Here is a 21,604-nt window from a genome sequence, read left to right as displayed (position 1 = left end):
CCTCACAAGGGGAAGTGCCAAGATTTGGGTGCAGCCAAGACCCAAGCATTCTGGGAAATGAAGTCTTCCACGATGGGAGGGCCAAGGCTTAGAGGACGTCGTGCCAGAGGCATGCTGGGAAATGTAGTCTTACTCTCTGGACTTCTAGGTCTGGATCCCTGCTGGAAGCGGGGCCCCGCACCAGGTGTTCCCGAATCTCCCCGGCTACAGCCGGTCCTTTTAGTTTCCTTTTCGGCAGTTTTAGCTCTGATCCTCCTCGGCCTCCTTCCTGTGATATAGGAGGCGGCCATGGAAAGAAACACGGAAGCGTTTCTGAGGAGAGCTCAGATGTCCGGTGAGAAGGGACCCAGGAAGCCCCTGAGCCCGACCTCCTCATCTCAGGGAGGACCAAACGGAGGCAGACAGGCTGGTCCTTGTCCTGAATTAGGGGCGGGAGGATGGCTGGTTCCTGTGCCGTATTGATGCTAATAGCAGGGCCTTGGCGTGGGAAAGCCCCAATTCCTGTATTTTAGGAACAATGACTGTGTATTTCTGTGTCAGACCCGGCTCAGAGATCCCATCTAGTCAGTGGCTTTTTGCACTTCCTTTGCCTTTAAGCATCCCAAAGAACTTCCTCTTCCACACAATTTGGTGACTGAATGAAGGGGGCCAAGGAGTGTTTTCAGGCCTGAGAGGGAACCTTCCCATGTCACTCTGTGTGTGGACCAGGGCTGAGGCTTGGCTGGACCATCTCCTCATCAGACATTCACCAGTTCGGGGTGTCTTGGGGTGCTCCAGGGAGGGGCTGAATCAGGAGCTCCTCAAACTCTCTGTTAAACTGTCTGAGCAAGGTCTGGGCTCTCTGGTCACTGGGGAGGCCCCTGACCTCCATGGCTGTCCCAGGACTGAGGCTGGCCTGACCCATACAAGGATCTCACCAATAAACTGTCACGTCTCCCCCCAAATCAGTCTCTCACGTGACTCCAGCCCTCCCAGGAGGAAGCAGCAGAGGCAGTTTGGAAGCCCAAGTTGGCCAGTTCTGAGCCCACCGGATCCAGCCCGGCTCCTGCCTTCCTCTTCTCTTTATCTGCTCAGATTAGACACGAAGCCCCTCCAGTGCCAGCAGGTTTTCTCCATCTCCTTCCCGAGCGCCCGAGCACTGCCAGGAATCATCCTCACTGCAAAAGGCAGCGTGCGCAGGGAGTGAAGGCTGGCCCAGCCTCTTACAGAGATTTTCTCCCTCCATCCTCCCCTCCACCCTGAGAGGGAGCTGCTCCTGTTACCTCACTGTGCAGAGAGGGAGCATCAGGGAGAAGCAGGTGAAATGACTCACCCAGGGTCACTGAGATGGAAATGGTAAAGCCCTCAGCATGTGCCTGGCACCCAGGAAGCTTCTCTCAATGTGAGCTCTTCTTGGAGATGGAGTTCAATCCCCTCCCTGGTATGGAGGAGGAGAGACCCCCTTCTGATGGTGAGGGAGGGGAGGAAGGGCCTGCCTGGGGAGGAGGGACAGTGCAGAAGGATGGGGGGGGCCTGAGGTTAGAGGTGCAAAGGGAGCCTGGGGATCGGCTCAGAATATGGGAGGTGGAAGGGGAGAAAGTATAAGAATGGGGTGTCTGGTGAGGGACCATGAGGAGGTGGGAAGGGCAGAGAGGTATCAGGGAGGGGCCAGCAGGTCACCCCAAACCCTCTTTTCCTCTAGCTAAGCCCCTGACCCCAGAGGGCTGGTCACTGCCTTGGCATCTGGTCCTTCCTGGTCCTGAGCAGCCTTGTCCAGCTTGACCCACTGCCCACAGCCTCCTTCTAGAGCCCAGCTTCTCTCTGCCTCTTCTCCCTGGTATTTGGGAGTATTTTTGTATCCTTTATTCCACGGGAAAGGAAATCCTCACAGCCAGCATTTCTATGGAGCTCAGGAATTTGTTGCAAGTATCTTGTTGTGTCGCTGCCCCATTTTACAGATGAGGAAAGTAAATTGGAGATGAAGTGACTTGATGGTATCTTTCCTCTTGTTTATCAAGGGAGTTGTGTCCTGTCTCTGGCCTGACAGCTCAAACTTAAGACCTTCACTGTGAGTCCTCATTGGTCCGCCCTACCAGAGACTAACTGGACTTAGAGACCTCAAATCCTCTCTTATTACTTCATCACAGAAAGGCTGGACCTCAGCTCAGACCCAGAAATCAGCCAGTTGCAACATGAGACTCAGTCCTTGGATATAATGGACTGAACAGCAGGGAACTGGGTCTCTACCCATTCCGTATCTTCCCCATAGATTGTTATTTTGTTTGTTTGTAAGATCCTCTGTGCCAGCAAACCAAAAAAAAAAAAAAAAAGCAAGTATCAATTCACTGGGGAACTGCTGAAGAAACTGTAATAGATGAAGGCCATGAAATAGTGAGGAGGCATGACAAAGCCCAGGATTCCACAGAAAAAGTTCTTATCTTTGTAGTATTTTATGCACACTACGAAATTTGGGCTCTTGGATGGGGCCTCCTCTGTGGGGCAGTCTAGGAAAGTCTGTGCTACAGCAAGAGGCCCTTCTGGAGAATTAGATTGATTGCGTTTTCTCTCTAGAATGATGTGTCCAGTGTAGAGTCAAGAATGAGCTTGAAGCCCTTCCTGCACTACTGTTTATAGACCCCTTTATTCTGGGATATTGTTCTCTACTGATCATACCTCTTGTCTCCCCCCAACATTGGATATTTTTTTTACCACAATTACATGTAACAATATCCAACATTTGAAAAATATTTATGCTTGGATTTTCTTCCAGCCTAAGAGATGGTAAGCAATCTGATATAGATTTTACATTGGCAATCATAGAAAACCTTTCCCCATATTGATCTTTTTGTGGAAGGAAACTCAAAAAACAAAAATAAAGTGAAAAATTTTTCGTTCCTCTTTATTCAGATTCCTTCAGTTCTTTCTCTGGAGACAGATAAAATGTTTTTATTATGAGTTTTGGGGATGTTTTGGATTTCTGTGTTGAACTGGAAAAAACACAGAACTTACTAAATAGTCAGAAAAACTACATCTTTAATGAAGGAGAGAGGTTTCGCAAATTCCTGAAGGTCGCCACACAGAGCTGCATGCTACAAACCCTCCCAGAGCCCCGAGACTCTGGCTGCTCAGACTTCGGACCCCTGGGAACGCCAACCACAAGAAATTGGACAGCTCTGAGGAATAACAGAATTTGGGAAACTTAGATACTTTTTAGGGGAACTGAGGAACTGAGGATGGGAAAGTATAGTTGATTGGCTTTGCAATGGCTACAAAGGAAATGAGGAGTCCTAGACAGAATTATAGGGAGAGGCTGATACCTTGCAGTGGCACTTTGAGGGTTCTGGAATCTCTGGAAGTTTAGGATGATGTCCAAGGAGTCACACTAAAAAGTCTTTAATGGTGCCTTATGCAGTGAAGAACTGCCCAATTTGGTTAATGATACCTTCCAAAGAGCAAGGGGACTCCTGTCAGGTACAGGGTTCCCTTCGATGCCCATCTAAAAGGAGAAGCTGCCTGGGTTTTAACTGAGATTTTGCACACAAAATTCAGGTCCAGTTAGAGGCTAGACTAGATGACTCTGACATTACCTTCAGGAATATGAATCTCTAACAGTGGTTTAAGATTTGACCTGAAGCTACCTAAATTAGAAGAGAGACAATGTCATGAGCATCAAAGCAAAGTACCAGCTTCCCATCACATAGTTCAAAGACATTTTTAAAAATGAAAACCAGGCAGCAGAAGGACTCTGTGCAGAGAAAAGCACTTGCTTTTAAAATCAATTATAAAGGCTCAAAATACTACACATATGGCATGGAATGAAGGCATTTCTTGGATGGAAGAAACAAAATTGGCAGAGGAAATGGTCCTTACCCACAAAAAGCAGATTCTAGGAGGAATTACTTATTATAAGAGCAGGTCTTTGTCCATACAAGGAAGCTTTCCCCACCCTGGTAGCTGGTCTCAAACTGCATCAAAATGCATCATGCCTTGCCACCCTGAACCTAATCCTTTTATCTTTCTTTTAAAACCCTGACCTTCCATCTTAGAATCAATACTGTGTACTGGTTCTGAGGCAGAAGAGTGGTAAGGGCTAGGCAATGGGGGTAAAGTGACTTGCCTAGGGTCATACAGCTAGGAAGTGTCTGAGGCCAGATTTGAACCTATGACCTCCTGACTCTGGGCCTGCCTCTCAATCCACTGGGGCACCCATCTGTCCCTTAATCCTTTCATCTAAAAAAAAAAAAAAAGAAAGATACACCTATAGTTTCATAGCCTGGGAAATGGGGGGACTGAAAGTTTGGAGTTTTGACCTTGGGGGAACTAAAGGAAAATGTATTCCACAAAAATATCACAATTCAACATTAATTTTCAACAACAGTCTATGAAAAACAGAGGATCCAAACCTAGTCCTGGAACCCTGGGGATGAATTTTGACTTGAGGTTATTCCTTAATTGGGGAATTTCCCCTGGCGATCAATCTTTAATATATTCAAACCAAAAAAAATCCCTTTTCCCCATTACACCTGTATAAATGTTGTGGACCTGCATCCTGCCTGGGAAAAGAAGGGAAAGTAACAAATCAAAAACAAGGGACTGCCCTTTGGGCAGTCCAAAACAGTGTGGCGGCTGCCATTTGTCCACTTGAAATTGGAGGTGGATGCAGGAAGTAACATATTAAGATTAAAAATAATAAAGGCTGATATAAATATATAAATTAGTATTTTAATTAAAGCCATATTGATAAAGTCATTAGACCACGCGCTTGTAAGAATTCAAAACTGCCGCCTCCATTTTGTTACCTTTCATCTCTCCCTGAGTCTGCTAGCCAAGAGGGCTTCCTTTTGGATTCCCTCCCATTTAAACTGTTCTCTGTGTGGTGACGCAGGCATCCCCACGCCCAAAGAACCAAACCGGAAACCCGTTGGACCACGGGAAATGTAGTTTTAAGGTCCCCACGTGTCCATAGTAAATATATATATACTTTTATATGGCATTTCCCAAATTTCACTTTTACAGACGAAAGATGCTATCTTTTTAAATATGATGGTAACTTCCTGTGGAGGTAGTTGGCACTTTGAACTTGGTGTAGAAGGATCTCTGGAGAGACCTCAGACTGCTTCCCTTTGAATTGTCACGTGGGTAAGTTAGGCTGACTTTCTCTTCCCTTGGCGTTGCTGGAGGCTCTAGCCTCAAGGAGGCCTCTCTTATTAGAGGAGGCCTTGTGGCTAGAAGCCTAGTTTAATTAACCTCTGTGCCCCTCTGATGGAGCCTCTAAATTCCTACCTGGTTTGGGCCTCTGGTCTGGGCCAGTGTCTCTCTTTCTCAATTTCCCTACCTTCAACCTTCCTAATTGTAAATAAACTACCATAAAAGTCATCCTGACTTGTGTCTATTTTATTCTGAAATTGAGTTAATCAATTTCTGGCAACCACACCTTAAATATGTAGTTTCCCCTCTTAAAACATTAATGAGGTTTCTCTCCAGAGTAGATTCTCTGATGCTTAGCACATTCTCCCCTCCATGTGAAAGCTTTTCAACATTATTTACTTTCATAAGGCTTCTCTCCAGTGTGGATGCTTTGATGCTTCCCAAGATAGTCTCTCGGTGTGAAAACCTTTCCACAGTGTATACATTCATAAGGTCTGTCTCCATGGTGGATTCTCTAATGAACAGCAAGATTCAACCTGTGCTTTAAAGCCTTTCCACATTGTGTACATTCCTAAGATTTCACTCCAGAATGGATTCTCTGATGCTTAGCAAGACCTCTCCTCCCTGTGAAAGCCTTTCCACACTGTGTACATTCATATGGTTTCCCTCCAGTGTGATTATGATGCTCAGCTAAATTCCCCCTCTGGGGGCAGCTGAGTGGCTCAGTGGATTGAGAGTCAGACCTAAAGATGGGAGATCCTAGGTTCAAATCTGGTCTCAGACCCTTTCCAGCTGTGTGACCCTGGGCAAGTCACTTGACCCCCATTGCCTAGCCCTTACCACTCTTCTGCCTTGAAGCCAATACACAGTATTGACTGCAAGATGAAAGGTAAGGATTATTTAAAAAAACAAACAAAAAAGATGATTCCCCCTCTGTGCCAAAGCCTTTCCAAACTTTACATTCATGTTTCTCTTCATTGTGGATGCTTTGATGCTTAGCAACAGTCCCTTTGTATGAAACCTTTCCACAGTATTTACATTAATGAAGTTTGTTGCTAGTGTGGATTCTCTGATGTGCAACAAGACTCAATCTGTGTATGAAAGCCTTTCCACATTGTTTACATTCATAAGGTTTCTCTCCAGTGTGGACTCTCTGATGTTCAGCAAGATTCCCCCTCCGTATGAAAGCCTTTCCACACTGTTTACATTCATAATGTTTCTCTCCATTGTGGAGGCTTTGATGTTTAGCAAGAGAGCCCCTATATGTGAAAACCTTTCCACAGTGTTTACATTCATAAGGTTTGTCTCTAGTGTGGATTTTCTGATGTGCAGCAAGACTCAACCTGTGTACAAAAGTCTTTCCACATTGTGTACATTCGTACGGTTTCTCTCCAGAATGGATTCTCTGATGCTCAGCAAGACCTCCCATCCTTGTGAAAGCCTTTCCACATTCTGTACATTCATAAGGTTGCTCTCCAATATGGACTTTATGATGTTTAGCAAGACTCCCCCTCTGTGTGAAAGCCTTTCCACACTGTTTACATTCATAAGGTTTTTCTCCAGAGTGGATTCTCTGATGCATAGCAAGGCCTTCCCTCCATGTGAAAGCCTTTCCACATTGTGTACATTCAAAAGGTTTCTCTCCAGTGTGGACTCTCTGATGTGCAACAAGTTGGCCCCTCTGTGTGAAAGCCTTTCCACAATGTTTACATTCATAGGGTTTCTCTCCAGTGTGTATTCTCTGATGTGCAGCAAGATTCACCCTGCATATGAAAGCCTTTCCACATTGTGTACATTCATAAAGTTTCTCTCCAGTGTGGATTCTCTGATGCTTAGCAAGACTCCCCTTCCGTGTGAAAGCCTTTCCACACTGTTTACATTCATGTTTCTCTCCAGTGTGAATGCTTTGATGCTCAGCAAGAGAGCCACTCTGTGTGAAAGCCTTTCCACAGTGTGTACATTCATAAGGTTTCTCTCCAGTGTGGATTCTCTGATGTCTAGCAAGACCACTCCTCAGTGAGAAAGCCTTTCCACATTCTTTACATTCATAAGGCCTCTCTCCAGTGTGGTTTATTTGATATGAACCAAGTTCACAGTTTTGACTGAAAGGTCTCAACTCTTGTTTACTTTCTGGATGTCTTGGGAGGTCTAAACTCAAGCCACAGGTGATTTTCTGGAGGTTACCTGGATACCTGGGCATTTCAGGAGGTTTATCAAGTGACTGATTAAATCCTACTTTTTCAGGGAAGCATTTGGTATATTCACTATCCCACCAACAGTCATTTCCTGAGGTCAATTTCGTATACTGATTTAAGACTGAATGTTGGCTGAATTTCTCTCCAATTGCATCAAATTCATAGTCATTCTTTGGATTTTTATATGCCTTAATAATAGAGTCACAGATTTCTCTCAAAATGAAGTCACAGGGACCCTTATTCATGCCTCTTGGAGGGCCAGATCCTTCCGCAAAAAGGTTCAGCTTTGTAGACATCACCTTCACTTCAAAATTAGTCTCTGTCTCTAAAGAAAACAAATAATGATATAAAAAAAGATGGAAAGGGGACACACACACACTGAATATAAGTTCTTTCCTTGGATGGCAGTAAGTAAATGGATTTTTACTCTATTTCCTAAGGCCAAAAGGAGTCTCCAAACTTAAACAATCAGTACCAGATTTTGGATACGCCATTTGGTCTTAATTGTAAGATGGAATATTTTAGAAATACTTTCACATACAATAACAATGAAACATCACAATGGAGCTGTGAAAGTCAGGACCAAGATTCTCATAATACTTCACAACTCATATCATAAGTAAAGAATTGAGAAGTAACCTGACTCACACTTCTTTGCAAGTAGACTACAGTTCAAAACCTGAGCCTAAACATGTTTTGTACAAAGCATGGCAAAAATTAGGTTTAGATCAGTTTCTCACACTTTATACCAAGTTCACAATGGGTTTATGACTTTAACTTAAGGAGTGATATTATAAATAAATTAGATGAAAGAGAAATAGTATGCCTGTCAGATTTATATAGAAGTATTAAAGATGAAGCAAGAGACAGAGAACATTGCAAGATGTAAAATGAATCATTTTGACTATATTAAATTAAAATGGTTTTATACAAACAAAACTAATGAAATCAAAATTAGAAGGGAAGCAACAAACTGTCAAAAAATCTTTATAACAAATTTCTCTTACAAAGATCTAATTTCTCAAATATGCAAAGAACTAAATCAAATTGATGATAAAAAAAAAAAAAACAACAACCCAAGCCATTCCCCAATTGACAAATGGTCAAGGGATAGGAATTGGCAGTTTTGAGATGAAGAAATCAAAATCATCAATAATTACATGAAAAAAAGTTCTAAATCCCTCCTGAATAAAGAAATTCAAATCAAAACAATTCTGAGGTACCAACTCACAGGTAGCAGAGTGGCCAATATGACAATAACAGAATAATAAATGTTGGGGGGGGGCAAAATAGGGACATTAATGCATTGCTTGTGAAGTAGTTGTGAATAGATCCAACCATTCTGGAAGGCAATTTGGAATTATGCCCAAAGGCCTTTAAAACAATGCATGCCCTTTGATCCAGAAATACTACTACTAGGTTTGTATCCACAAGCGATTTAAAAAAAAAAAAAAAAAGGGAAAGGATCTGTTTGTACAAAAATGTTTATTGCTGTGCTTTTTGTGGTAACTATGAATTGAAAAATGAAGGAGTGTCTCTCCATTGGGGAATGACTGAACAAATGTGGCATATGATGGTGATGGAATACTATTGTGCTATAAGGAATGAATAGATTGATTTCCATAAGAACACAAAAGACCAACATGAACTGATGGGGAGTGAAATAAGCGGAACTAGGAGAACACTGTACACAGAAACTGAATTGCTACTAAAAGCAATGCAATGATCCAGGACATTCTGAGGGACTTATGACAAAGAATGCTATCTACATCCAGAAAAAGAATTGTGGGAGCAGAAATCCAGAATAAAACATGTGATTTATCACTTGTTTATATGGGTTCTGGTTTTAAAAGATTGCTCTATTACAAAAATGAATAATATAGAAATCAGTTTTGAGTGACAATATAGGTATAACCCAGGGCAATTACTTGCCAACTCCAGAATGGGGGATGGAAGAGGGGAGGGAAACAACATGAATCATGTAACTATGGAAAGAAATTAAAAAATAACATTAAAAAGAAAAACCTGCAAAGATTTACATGAAATGATAGAAGTGATGTGAGCAGAACCAGAAGAACCCTATACACAGTAACAGCAATATTGTATGATGACCAACTGGGAAAGACTTCACTCTGCTCTGTAGTACAATGATCCAAGAAAATTCTGAAGGACTAGTGATGAAAAATGCTATGGATCTTGAAAAAGAACGAATGGGGTCTCATTGAACATCACAGCAGACTGCTCTTAACTTTATTTTATGTGTTTTTGTTTTAGGATTTTAGCTTTATATAAGTATTCTCTCACAACATAACCAATATGGAAATATTTTGTATGATCTAGATCAAACTATCAAAATAACCTAGAAGAAACTGCTTATCATCTGAGGGAGAAGGACACAATTTGGATCTCAAAACCTCGGAAGTGTGTAAATGGAATTAGCTCATCCTTATTCATTGTTAGACTCTAGCCATCAGAAATAATGTCACCCCACCCAATTTAGTGGGGAAGGGAGATTAGTTACCCATACGTGACAATAAATAACAAATCAAGAACAAGGGACTGCCCTTTGGGCAGTCCAAAACAGTGTTGAGGCTGCCATTTGTCTACTTGAAATTGAAGGTGGATGCAGGAAGTGACACAAAGCTGCTATCTTTTTAAATATGATGGTAACTTCCTGTGGAGGCCATTGGTGCTGTGACTTGGTGTTGAAGGATCTCTGCAGAGACCTCAGGCAGCTTCCCTCTGAACTGTCACGTGGGTAAGTTAGGCTGACTTTCTCTTCCCTTGGTGTTTCTGGAGTCTATACCCTCAAGGAGGCCTCTCTTGCCTCTCAAATTGTAAAAGGCCTTGTGGCTAGTAGCCTCGTTTAATTAACCTCTGTTATCCTTTGCTGGGGCCTCTAAATTCTCATCCGGTCAGGACCTCTGGTCCCGGCCAGTCTCTCTCTATATATTTCCCTACCTTCGACCTTCCTAATTGTAAATAAACTTCCATAAAAGCCATCTTGACTTGGGTCTATTTTAAATTTGTAACCGAGCTAATCAGATTCCTGGCGACCATACCTTAAATACCTAGTTTCCCCTCTTACAGAAGACATGTTTAAAATTGATAACACATGCAATTAGAGAAAAAATAAAATAGCTTATTAAAAATTATTTTCCTCATTGTTAAAGATACATTTCTAGTATATTAAACAACAATGGTGATAATGTGCATCCTTGCTTCCATCCTGATCTTACTGGGAAGGCTTCTAACTGATCCCCATTGCATATGATACTTGCTGATGGTTTGAGAGATACTACTTATGATTTATGATTTAAAGGATTGTCCTTTTATTGTTTTGCTTTCTAGTGTTTTTAAGAGGAAGGGGTATTGTATATTGTAGAAGGTCTTTTCTTCATCTATTGAAATAAATCATGGGATTTCTGTTAGATTACTTATTGATATGATCAAGTATGTTGATAGTTTTCCTAACATTAAACCAGTCTTGCATCCCTGGTATAAATTCTACCTGGTCATAGAGAATGAATTCCATGAACTGTCTAAGATTTTAATATCATTATTCATTCAAGAAATTAGTCTATAGTTTTCTTTCTGTTTTTTCTTCCTCCTGGCTCATCCATCAGCATCCTATTTGCATCACACTAAATATTTTTTAGGACTCCTTTTCCTATTTTGCCAAATCATTTAAATAGTAAATAGATTAATGCTCTATTTTATTTTTTTTTAGGGAGTGAGCTCCTAGTCTGATTAATTGGTTCAAAACTTCCTTTACTTTCAATTTTATTCATTTCTCCTTTGATTTGTTTGGATTTCCAATTCAGTCTTTACTTGGGGATTTTTTTTTTCATTTTTCCCTCTATTTTTTGACATAAGTATTCATGGATGTAAATTTTCCCCCAAGCATTGCTTTGGTTATATCCCACAACTTTTGATATGTTGTCTCCTGACTGTCATTCCTTTGATGACATCATTGATTGTTTCCATCACTTATTCGTTAACCCACCCCCTTTGACCAATTAGATTATTCAGTTTCCAATGAATTTAAATTTCTTCTTTCCATTCTTATTGACAAGATTTTATTCCATTATAATTTGAAAAGGTTGCAGTTATTATTTCTGCTTCTTTGCATTTCATTGTGAAGTTTTTATACCCCGGTACATGGTCTTTTGCATATTTTCCACGTGCACCAGAAAAGAAGATATGTTTCTCCATTTCATTCAGTTTTCTCCAGATATCTATTAAATATAACTTTTCTAAAATTCATACATTTCCCTTATTCCCTTTTCATTTATTTTTTGGTGAGAGTTCTGTTGAAGAAAGGTTGAGATTCCCCACCAGTATAGTTTTATTAGCAATTTCCTCCTTATTCTCCTTTAGTTTCTACTTTAAAAATCTGGAGGCTAAACCAATTGGTGCACATGTTAAGAACCAATATAGTCTCACTGTCTAAACTACCTTTTTTACCAAGATGTAATTATCAACCTTCTCTTTTAATCAGATTTTTGCTCTAGCTCTGTCTGAGATTGTAATTGCTACTCCTGCTTTTCTTATTTTAGTTGAAGTCCAATAGTTTCTCTTCCATTCTCTTCCCTTTACTCTCCATGAATCGCTACCTAGAAGGGGGGAAGCATGGGATGTGCTAATGAAGGCTTAAGAAAGGTCCAGGATCTTGAAGTTGACTTCTGCCCAGGTACGGGATAAGGAGCAGTATGTAGGGGATGGATTTTCTGTACTCCCCTTTGTCCAGTTTTACTTCCAATTCCTCTTTGTCCCCAGAAATAGACACTTTCTGTCTTCCTTTCAAGTTGTTTTCCTCAGGAGCCTCACCTTAAGCTCTGACCCTTGTCCATTCTGTGATTCCAGAATTCTAGAAGCACTCTTTTAAGGTTCATTTGAGATTCTCAGGGTAGTTCCAGTTTTTGCTTTCACTATTCTGCCTTCTTGGCATTGCCTTCCACGAATACTACTTAACAAAAATTCCTTTCTAAAGCCTAGCCTCATCCCAAATGGGAAGGGGCTTCCTTGGCAGGTAGACGGTCCCCTTCAATAGCCATTGGCAAAGAAAATCTGCCTTGGTATTAACAGAGAATTTGCACACAAATTTCAGGTCTAATTAGAGGGTCATCTAGATGACTTTTGTGATTAGTTTCAGGAATGTAAATTTGTAACACTGTTTTAAGTTTTCACTTGAAGCTACCTGAAACAGAAGAGAGACAATTTCAGGAGCAAAAAAGGAAAGTCTCAGCTTCCCATCACAGAATTCAAAGATTTTTTTTTTAAATGAAACCCAGCAAGAGGAGAACCCTGTGCAGAGATTGGTACTTTTGCTTTTTTAATCATTAACAAAAACTTAAAATCCTGCACTTTTGGCATATAATGAAGACATTCCCTTAATGGCAGACTCAGAGTAATGTGAGGAAAGGAAATGGTCCTTACCCATGAAGAGTAGATTCTGCACATTCTCCAGCATGACCTCCCTGTACAGCTCTTTCTGAACATGGTCCAACAGGCACCACTCCTCCTGGGTGAAGTATACAGCCACATCCTTCAATGATATTGACCCCTAAACCAGCAAAAGTCACAAGATTTAGAGCTCAGCCTGCAAAATTCATCCAATCCAGTCCTCATCAATTAACTTAAAGAAACTGAAGCACACAAGGTCTCACCCCAAACTCTTCACCTTGAAGAATGTCAGAGGCAACACTAGAGATCAGACATTCAGAGCCCAACAGAATACTGACAAAGACATTTTATGTTTGAAGTGAGGATCATGTTGGAAGAGGAAAGACTGGAGAAATGTCTTACTCTGAAATGCTTTTCCCTATGGAATTAGGGAGAGGGATGTGCTCTCTGAGGTAGGTAGGAAATACTGTGGAGAAGAGAGAAGGTGATCTAAAATCCCTCCTCATCACAAGTGTCAGAATTCATCTATTAAGAACTTTTTTTCAAAGTTCGTGAGAAGGTAGCAAGTACTGAGTATTTTGGAGAAAAAATGTTACTGAAACAACAAGGAATGAGCAAATGTAATTGACTTTGCTAACAGCAATGTAATTATCCAGGAAAATCCTGAGGGACTTGTGAGAAAGAAGGCAATTTACATCCAGAGAAATAACTGTGAGAGTAGAAACACATTAAAAAAACATGATGTATCACTTGGTTCCATGGGTACATGATTGAGGGTTTTAGTTTTTAAAAATCACTCCATTCCAAAAATTAATGATATGAAAATAGGTTTTGAGCAATAATTCATGTATGTCTCAGTAGAATTTTTTGTTAGCTCCAGGAGTGGGGAGGGAGAGGATACAAATCATGTAACCATGGAAAGTTATTCTATATAAATGTTTTAAGTTAAAAAAAAAATAAAAGAACCAAAATGAAAAATACTGTGAAATCAACAGTTTAGATAATCCTATTATGTTCAAGGTAAATGATATGAATAGGAAAGGGAAAGACCTAAAATTTTTGTATGTTAAGTTGTTTAAGTTCCTGATAGTTTAATAATATTTGAAAAACAGTCCTTTTAGGCCTCTACTGGGATTTCCTTTTTCTTCTACTAAAGATATGCCTTTTCCTATCTATGCCCTTACCTGATCTCACCCCAGACTTCTTCCAAAACAGGTCCTGGGGGTCAGGAGCAGAGATTGTCCTTGGGCCCCATTCCTAGAATTGTGGAAGACACAGCCATCCCCTTCTGATGGAATGTGTCACACTGGAGGGTGGTATGAATAAATGACAGTGCTTGGGCTTATCTGTCTGGAACCTGGGCTGGTTCATCCAGATAGGGACTATTGAAGCTATGGAAAACCCCTACAACACAGTTGGGTATTGTGGGTAAACTTTGAAGTCACACTGACAGAAATCAGTAATGGCACCCCTGGAGGCTTGGGAAACACAGATGCTTGATTCCAGCTGTGGAGAGCTTGGTTAGGGAGATAAGACTGCACTTACCTGGGAAGGGGGCCTCCGTATCACAGGAGTCATTCCCTCTGGCTTCAGGGTCTCTGCTTGGGCCAGACTGTGGTCCTTCAGGGGGTGGGAACCCCAAGGTGGGGAGACTTCCTCTTTGTACACCTGTGGGGAATTAGAGAGGGTGAGGGCTCAGAGGAGCCCCCAGGGCCCTTCCCTCGGCCTTAGGAGAGACTCTCACCATAGCTAGGGACAGGGAAGGAGCTTCAGGCTTGGAAAGAACCTTGGACTGGCCAGGAAGCCTACCCACCCACTCTGTTGCTCTCTTTGACTTCATTCCATTCAGAAACTGCATGGGGTTCCCAGGGTGGATTGAAGGAGACTCCTAGAAGTAGAGGTTACTGGGTAAAGGGGAAGCAGGAGACCCTGGAAAAGGAGCCGTGCATCAGGTGCGGATTGGGGGAAACGTGTTGGCATTTGTTCGGTGCCTCCCCGCCCCCAACTTCAACCAGGCTCACGTTGGCAGCTTCTCCCCCTGGACCTTTGGGGAAGGGCCCAGGCGACCCCCTCCCCCCCGCCGCCGGGGGTGGGGAGAGTGGGGGAAATGGGGGTGGGGAGAGCCATTGTCTCCTCTAGGGGAGGGCAAAACCCCGCCATGGCTCCTGGTCCAGACAGAACCGCCACTGCCTGATACCGGCACTTCTATATTTGTCCCTTTTCTCTAGTCGTTTAAAGTGAAGAACAGACAGAGACACACAAACACAGAGACACAAACAGAGTCATCAACCCCACACACACACCGCCCCTCCCCTGTCTCTCTCGTTGCACCTTTCCCCTTCCCCCACGCCCTACCCTGATCTTCACGCTCAGTTACCCGCAACTGGGCTCCCCAGGAATTAGGGAGCAGGAAGTCTCCTGTGCCGGAGAAGGGAGTCCGGCCGCGCCTTTGCACTGACTCCCTCCCCAACTCGACTCAAGGAGGAAAGTGCCCAAAAGGACACGTGGGTCCACTCCAGGAGCGGAGACTGGCCTCGCCAAGTTTCCCAGCAGGCCCTGGGACTACCATAGGGGGAGGGGCCAAGACTTGGGTACAGTCAGGACCCAGGTATTCTGGGAAATGAAGTCTTCCACGATGGGAGTGCCAAGACTTGGGTAATTTCGTGCCAGAGGCATTCTGGGAAATGGGATCTTCTACAATTGAAGTGCCAAAGGCATGCTGGGAAATGGAGTCTTACCTCCTGGACCTCTAGGTTTGGAGCCCTGAGGGATGGGGGGTGTCGCATCAAGTTCTCCCCAGTCTCCCAGGCTGCAGCTGGTCCTTTTAGTTTCCTTTCGTTTCTGCTAGTTTTAGCTTTGATCCTCCTCGGCCTCCTTCCTGTGATATAGGAGGCCGCCATAGAAAGAAACACAGAAGCATTTCGGAGGAGAGCTCAGATCTCGGGTGAGAAGGGACCCAAGAAGCCCCTGAGCCCGACCTCCTCATCTCAGGGAGGCCCAAACTGAGGCAGACAGGCTGGTCCTTGTCCTGAATTAGGGGCGGGAGGATGGCTGGTTCCTGTGCCGTATTGATGCTAATAGCAGGGCCCTAGGAGCTCCCCTGAGCCCTCCCCCTCTCTAATTCCCTACCTTGGGGTTCCACCCCGTGAAGGACCACTGTCCGGCCCCAGCTGAGAGCCGGGAGCCAGAGGGAATGGCCCCCGGGACCCCAAGGCTCCCATCCCAGGTGAGTGCAGCCCATCCCCAGCCCTGGCCCAGCTCCCCCAAGTTGGAATCCGGCCGAACTAGGACCTCTGTCTTCCGCAAGTCTCCAGGGACACTTTATTGCTTGCCCTCAGTGTAAGCTCAAGGGTCAACACTGGCTGCCCCCACATATACCGTGTTCTGGAAATTTTCTAGGGCTTTGGGGCCCCTGCCTGAATGAGCCCGGCCAGGTTCAGGCCCCAGCACTGTCATTTCTCCATCCACCTCTGTCAGAGGGGGAGGGCCCAGGGACAGTCTCCGCTCCTGATCTCCAGGACCCCAGCTTTGGACAGCTCAGTCAGGCCTGCCAGGGAGGCTCCAGAAGAAGTTTGGGGGGAGATCAGGTGAGGGCACAGACAGGAGAAGGTACATTTTTAGCAGAAGAAAAAGGATGAGAATCCCAGGGCAGAGCTAGAAGGTCTGCTTTTCAAATATTATTAAACTATCAGGAACTTAAAACACAGAAACTTTAGGTCTTTCCTTGTCCCATAGAATCACTTACCTTGAATCTATCAGGATTATCTAACCTGTCGCTTTCTCAATATTTTTCTTTTCAGTTCTTTTCGGAGGATGAGATGCAATTAGGGTTCTAACCCTATAGACACAAATAGAAGCAACAAGGTCTTTTGGGGAATATGAATTCTCCACCCCAATGTGTAGCGATTCCACAAATGAATTAACTTTAAAGAGACTAATTATACTCCAGTTAAAACAGAAATGTGGGTGGGGTGCAAATACACTTCAGTAATTCCCTGTTGCATATAGACAACAGTGTATATCTATTGAGTGGCTGGGAGTAGAACATGTTTGCTTGTTGACCATATTCAAAAGAAGATGATATTACACAAACTCTTCTTACATTTAGGAAGAATGAGCGAAATAGCTCTTCATCTTATGGATGATTAGCATTAACAGACAGTCCAATGACCAATTCACGTGGTTTTATGGGATACAGAATGACCTCACGATAGACTGAAAACAGTCACATCTTACATTTTGCATTATCCTCCTACATTTCACTGGCCACTTGCTCTGATTATACACATTTCTCATCAAAGGAACAGCAGATACGAGAATATAACAACATTAACACTGATCGTCTAGGCCAGGGGTGGGCAACATATGGCTCTTTTGGGGGCCAGATATGGCTCTTTCTGCAGGAGCCATTAAGTCCATTTTTTTTCAGGCGCTGTTACAGGAGCAGCACTGTGAGCACTGTACGGCTCTCACGAAATTACATTTTTAAAAATGTGGCGTTTATGGCTCTCACGGCCAAAAAGGTTGCCAACCCTTGCTCTACGCATTGTTTTGGATTTTGAACAAAGTGAATTCAGGCCAAGAGAGTTTTCAAAGTAATGCAAAAACGAGTCATGTTTAAAAAAAAAAAAAAAAAGAATCTTGTGAGAGTTACCTGTTTAAAGTATTACTTTGAAATGCAGACTGAAAACATTCTTATATTTCAAGGAATTCTTTAAAATCTGAATCTTTTTAGAGAAACATTGCTCTGAAAACTCTTATTGTTTCCTTGTTATTCTTTAATTAAAAAAGCATTCAGTGTTTACTTAATATTTTCTATGAAGCTCCCCAAGGACATCTCTAAAATGTTTGATTGTAAGACCTTGTCAGCTCCTGCTTGCAACTCGTGACATTCTGAGTGCTGGCACAGACAGACTGTCCAGTTAAAATAGAATGAACATAAATCATCCACATGGGCAGGTCTTAATTAATGACTCGAGTGCTGAGTAAGCCAGAAAGTACAGAAATCTTCACTATGGGTGGTAACTAATATCTATTATTAGGCCTGACTTTGCAAGGCAATAAGAGGACAAGGTCTGATTTTTGCTAACAAGTCTTGTTCCTGTCAGGTGTCCATCACCTCCTGTACTCTGACCTAAAGATGGCAGCTAAGGATGACTGACCTAAGCCATTGCACCTTGTGGATGGCCATCCTATACTAAATGCCTTATGTCCTACATGTAGCAGGGTGTGGGGGGCTTGGTAGGAACTTTTGGGTTACAGGCTTAAGGTCAGAGTGCCTGTCAGCAAGATTTAATACCATTCTAAGTTATATTTTTCTTAGCTAATGCTTGTAATTCATATAAGGCTAACTATATTATTTGACTATTAACTCAAAACTAATGATTGTGTTATAAAAATGATCATAAAGACTATTACTATTATAATCATAAAGGGGGTAGGGGATTCCACATTTACATCCCTAAGTGTAATGATTCTAGTGTGGTAAAGAGTCAGGCATTCAGTGGGAAGATTTGGTCACCTGACTGGGTCTGCCTGGAGACAAAGGGGGTGACCCCCAGATCCACTCTGGCCCACCTTCCCCACAACCCACCCCACCCCACCCCCACACACACTCAGGCTCTTATTCTCTAGATCTCACAATGTGGGGAACTAAGGTAAAGCCTGGGGAAGGGACTTGGTCAAGCACTCCCAGCTGGGAAGGGTCTTAGGCCAGGTTTGAGCAGAGATCTGGGGTTCCAGGGCCAGAAGGGCAGCCCCAGATTTATCAGATTCCCCCAACTGGACATAGGGTTGGCCCCTCCTTTGGGGAAGCCGCAGGGTCCCCCCAAAGCAGGAGCAGCAGGATGTTCAGAGATCTCTGGAGGAGGGGAAGCTGTAGGGAGGCCTTGGAAGGCCTGGTTCTGCCCCCTGCCTCAGTTTCCTCCTGTCAGAAGGGGGATCCTACCACCTCCAGCCCCAGGCTTGGGGATCACAGATCCAGGGAGTGATCAATCGATCTATAGACACTTATTAGACATCTGCTGTGTGCCAGGCTGAGGCAGGTTCCAGTCTAATGAAGAAGATGCAGGTCAGGGCTGCAAGGGAAATAGGGGGAGGGGAAGAAGGCTGCAGCTAGCCAGGCTGGGGAACAATTCATGTATGGCCCCTCCCCCATCAGGGCTCTAAACGTAGAGGGTAAAGGAAGAACTCCATTTCCCAGAATGCCGTGTCATGACTTCCTGCAAGCCTTGGCCCTCCCCTTTTTGGAAGACTATTTCCCAGAATGCCCGTGTCCTGACTCCACGAGAATCTTGGCACCTCCCCCTGTGGCCCTCCCAGGGCATGCTGGGAATCTCGTGAGGGCAGTCTCCGCTCTGGGAGTGATCCCTCGTGGTGGGGAGGAGGGGAGGGAGTCAGTGCACAGGCGCGGCCGGACTCCCTGCTCTGGCCGAGGAGACTTTGTGCTCTCTAACTCCCCGGAGCGAGAAGCCCCGGGTGGACCAGTTCCGGGTAACTGAGGCTGGGGTTGTGGGGTGGGGGTGGGGAGAGAGGGGTAACTTCTCCGCGTGGGCAAGAAGAGAGGTGCGGCAGGGCGGTGTTTCGGGGTGTCAGTGAGTGTGGAGGGACGAGCGGGATGTCTGAGTGTGTCCACGTCTCACGTGTGAGTCTCCGTGTCTATCCGTCGCTTTAAAAGATTATACAAAAGGGACAAACACGGAAGTGTCCGTGTCCCGCTGGGTGGCTGTCTGGAACAGAAGCAATGGTGGGGTTTTGCTCGCCTCCAGAGCGGAGAATGGGCTCCCCCCTCCCCCCGGGCATCGGAACCGGGAGGCAGCTGGGGGAGGGGGTGCAGTAACAGGGTGGGGTGGCTGGTCCTGGCCCTTCCCCAAAGGGGATGTTGAACTCAGAACAGACCAAGGGAAGAAACCAACGTGAGCCTGGTCAGGGGACAGCGGGGGATGCCTGTGCTCACATGCCATCGAGGAGCTCGGATCTCCGGCACTGAAGAAATGCCAACCTGATGCCAGTCTTCCCCTGTAGTGCCTCCCTTTTCCCTCATTCCCCGGTAATGTCCCCTCCAGGAAGTCCCCTCAGTGCGCCCTTTCCACCCAATGCAACTTCTGAATTGAATGAAGGCAAAGATAGCCCCAGAGAGGGAGGGGAGGCTTCTTCCTGGTCAGTCCAAGGCCCTCTCCCAGCCTGAGGCTCCCCGTTGCCCCCTGTTGGGAAGAGTCTCCCCTGAGGCCAGGCGAAGGGCCTGGGAGCTCCCCTGACTCTCCCCCTCTCTAACTCCCCACAGGTGTAAGAAGAGGAAGTCTCCCTGCCTCGGGGCTCCCACCTGAAGGACCAGAGTCTGGCCACAGCAGAGACCCCTGAGCCCGAGGGAATGGCCCCCAGAACCCGGAGGCTCCCATCCCAGGTGAGTGCAGGCCATCCCCAGAGCTGGCTGAGCTCTCCTAAGGTGGAATCCAGCAGAACTAGGACTTCTGTCTTTCCCAAGCCTCCAGGGCTGCCATCACTGCTTGCCCTCAGTTTGAGCTGGAGGGTCACCCCTGGCTGCCCCTATATATAACAGGTTCTGGGGGTTTTCCAGGGCTTTGGTAGCCCCTGCCTGAATGAGCAGGCCCAGATTCCAGACAGACAGGCACAAGCACTGTCATTTCTTCATCCATCCTGCAGTGGGACCCCCTCTGTCAGTGGGGGATGCCTGTGTGTCCCACAGGGCCAGGGATGGCACAGGCACAGACTCTGCTCCTGACCTCCAGGACCCAGAGTTTGGAACAGCTGCTTTACTTGAGAATAATGTCAAATATACAGGCTGCCTTTGAGGTCCTGAGGCCATTGAATCAAATGAACAACATTGGACTTGCCTCCAAGGTAAACCTTTCTAGAGGTCATGAATAACAAACACTTGGCCCCCTTGGATAAGGTCCAGTAGACCCACCCAGATGTTCTCTTCTGAGAAGACACTGAAAACAGCCAGGTATAGACAAAGTTCCCTCAGCTCTGGAGAAGCCACAAGTTCAAGAAATTCAGCTCTGCTGGAGTCACAAAACTATCCCTTGTGGGCCTCTTTCTATGACCCTGCATGTGGCTCACTAGAAATTATAGAGAAAAAATAGTAACAGCCACATACCCTGACATGACAGGAGTTGACCCAAAATAGCCCATAAGGGAAAAATCACCCCTTCAGGGATGGGCATACCTCAGCTCAGGGCAGGATCTTTAATGAGGAGGAGTCAGAAAACAGAGAACCCTAAAAGAAAAGCTCTTGAAAACACCCAGAACTTTTTCCAAAGGGATCTTAGAATCCTGAATCCTTTCTTTAATCACATCATATGGACAGAGTGTGAGAACTAAAGAAATGTCTGGGCCATAATTCTGAGCTGGAGATCCAAACCTTAAATTGTGGCAAATGAAAGCTGGAGATGTCGCCACACCCAGCCTGGAGCAAAGGTGTCATGTAGACTGACAAGGCAGAAGTCACAGAGGATGTTAAGAACCATGCAGAAGTGTTTTTTGGACCATTTGATACAAAATCCTAAGTTCAGTACAAGGTTCAGATCAGAAAATGTCTTTAATCCTCCAGAAGCATCATAATACTTAGTTCAAGTAACCTTTCTGGGCCACAGTGCTTTGGGGAGCTTCTAGTTGACATAAATCATGAAAGGATCAAACAGTACCTGAAGATGCCAGGATAGTGTTTGTGTGATCTCCTCAGGCCAGCTGGACTCTCACCATTCCCAATGAACTCAGCTCCTTCTGCAGGGGTTTCAGCTTCCCTAGATAACTAGAGGGACCTAAAGCTTTTATTCTTCCCACAGAAGTCTTCAATATCATTAATTGCTATAATATTCTAATACACCAATCTTTCCCTTGTAATACTGTGGTCA

General features: G+C 44.5%; 2 protein-coding genes across 2 annotated transcripts in view; one reads left to right on the top strand and one right to left on the bottom strand.

Annotated features, from left to right (window-relative positions):
* The window catches only part of LOC123240825 (leukocyte immunoglobulin-like receptor subfamily A member 2), a 289,397-nt gene that overhangs the window by 106,985 nt on the left and 160,808 nt on the right, over nt 1-21,604 (top strand). The gene's annotated exons all lie outside the window — the stretch shown is intronic.
* On the bottom strand, nt 89-19,770 carry LOC123239052 (zinc finger protein 391-like). Its single transcript, XM_044666321.1, has 7 exons — nt 19,626-19,770; nt 19,412-19,545; nt 14,274-14,396; nt 12,762-12,888; nt 6,502-7,185; nt 957-1,066; nt 89-268 (listed from the first exon to the last, which is right to left on the bottom strand). The coding sequence occupies exons 1-7, from the start codon at nt 19,768-19,770 to the stop codon at nt 89-91; spliced, it is 1,503 nt and encodes a 500-aa protein (XP_044522256.1).

This window comes from Gracilinanus agilis, chromosome 3 (genome assembly GCF_016433145.1).
Source record: "Gracilinanus agilis isolate LMUSP501 chromosome 3, AgileGrace, whole genome shotgun sequence".
Taxonomy (NCBI): Eukaryota; Metazoa; Chordata; class Mammalia; order Didelphimorphia; family Didelphidae; genus Gracilinanus; species Gracilinanus agilis.
Note: the sequence above shows the minus strand (reverse complement) of the source record. Positions and strands in the feature narration are given on the sequence as shown.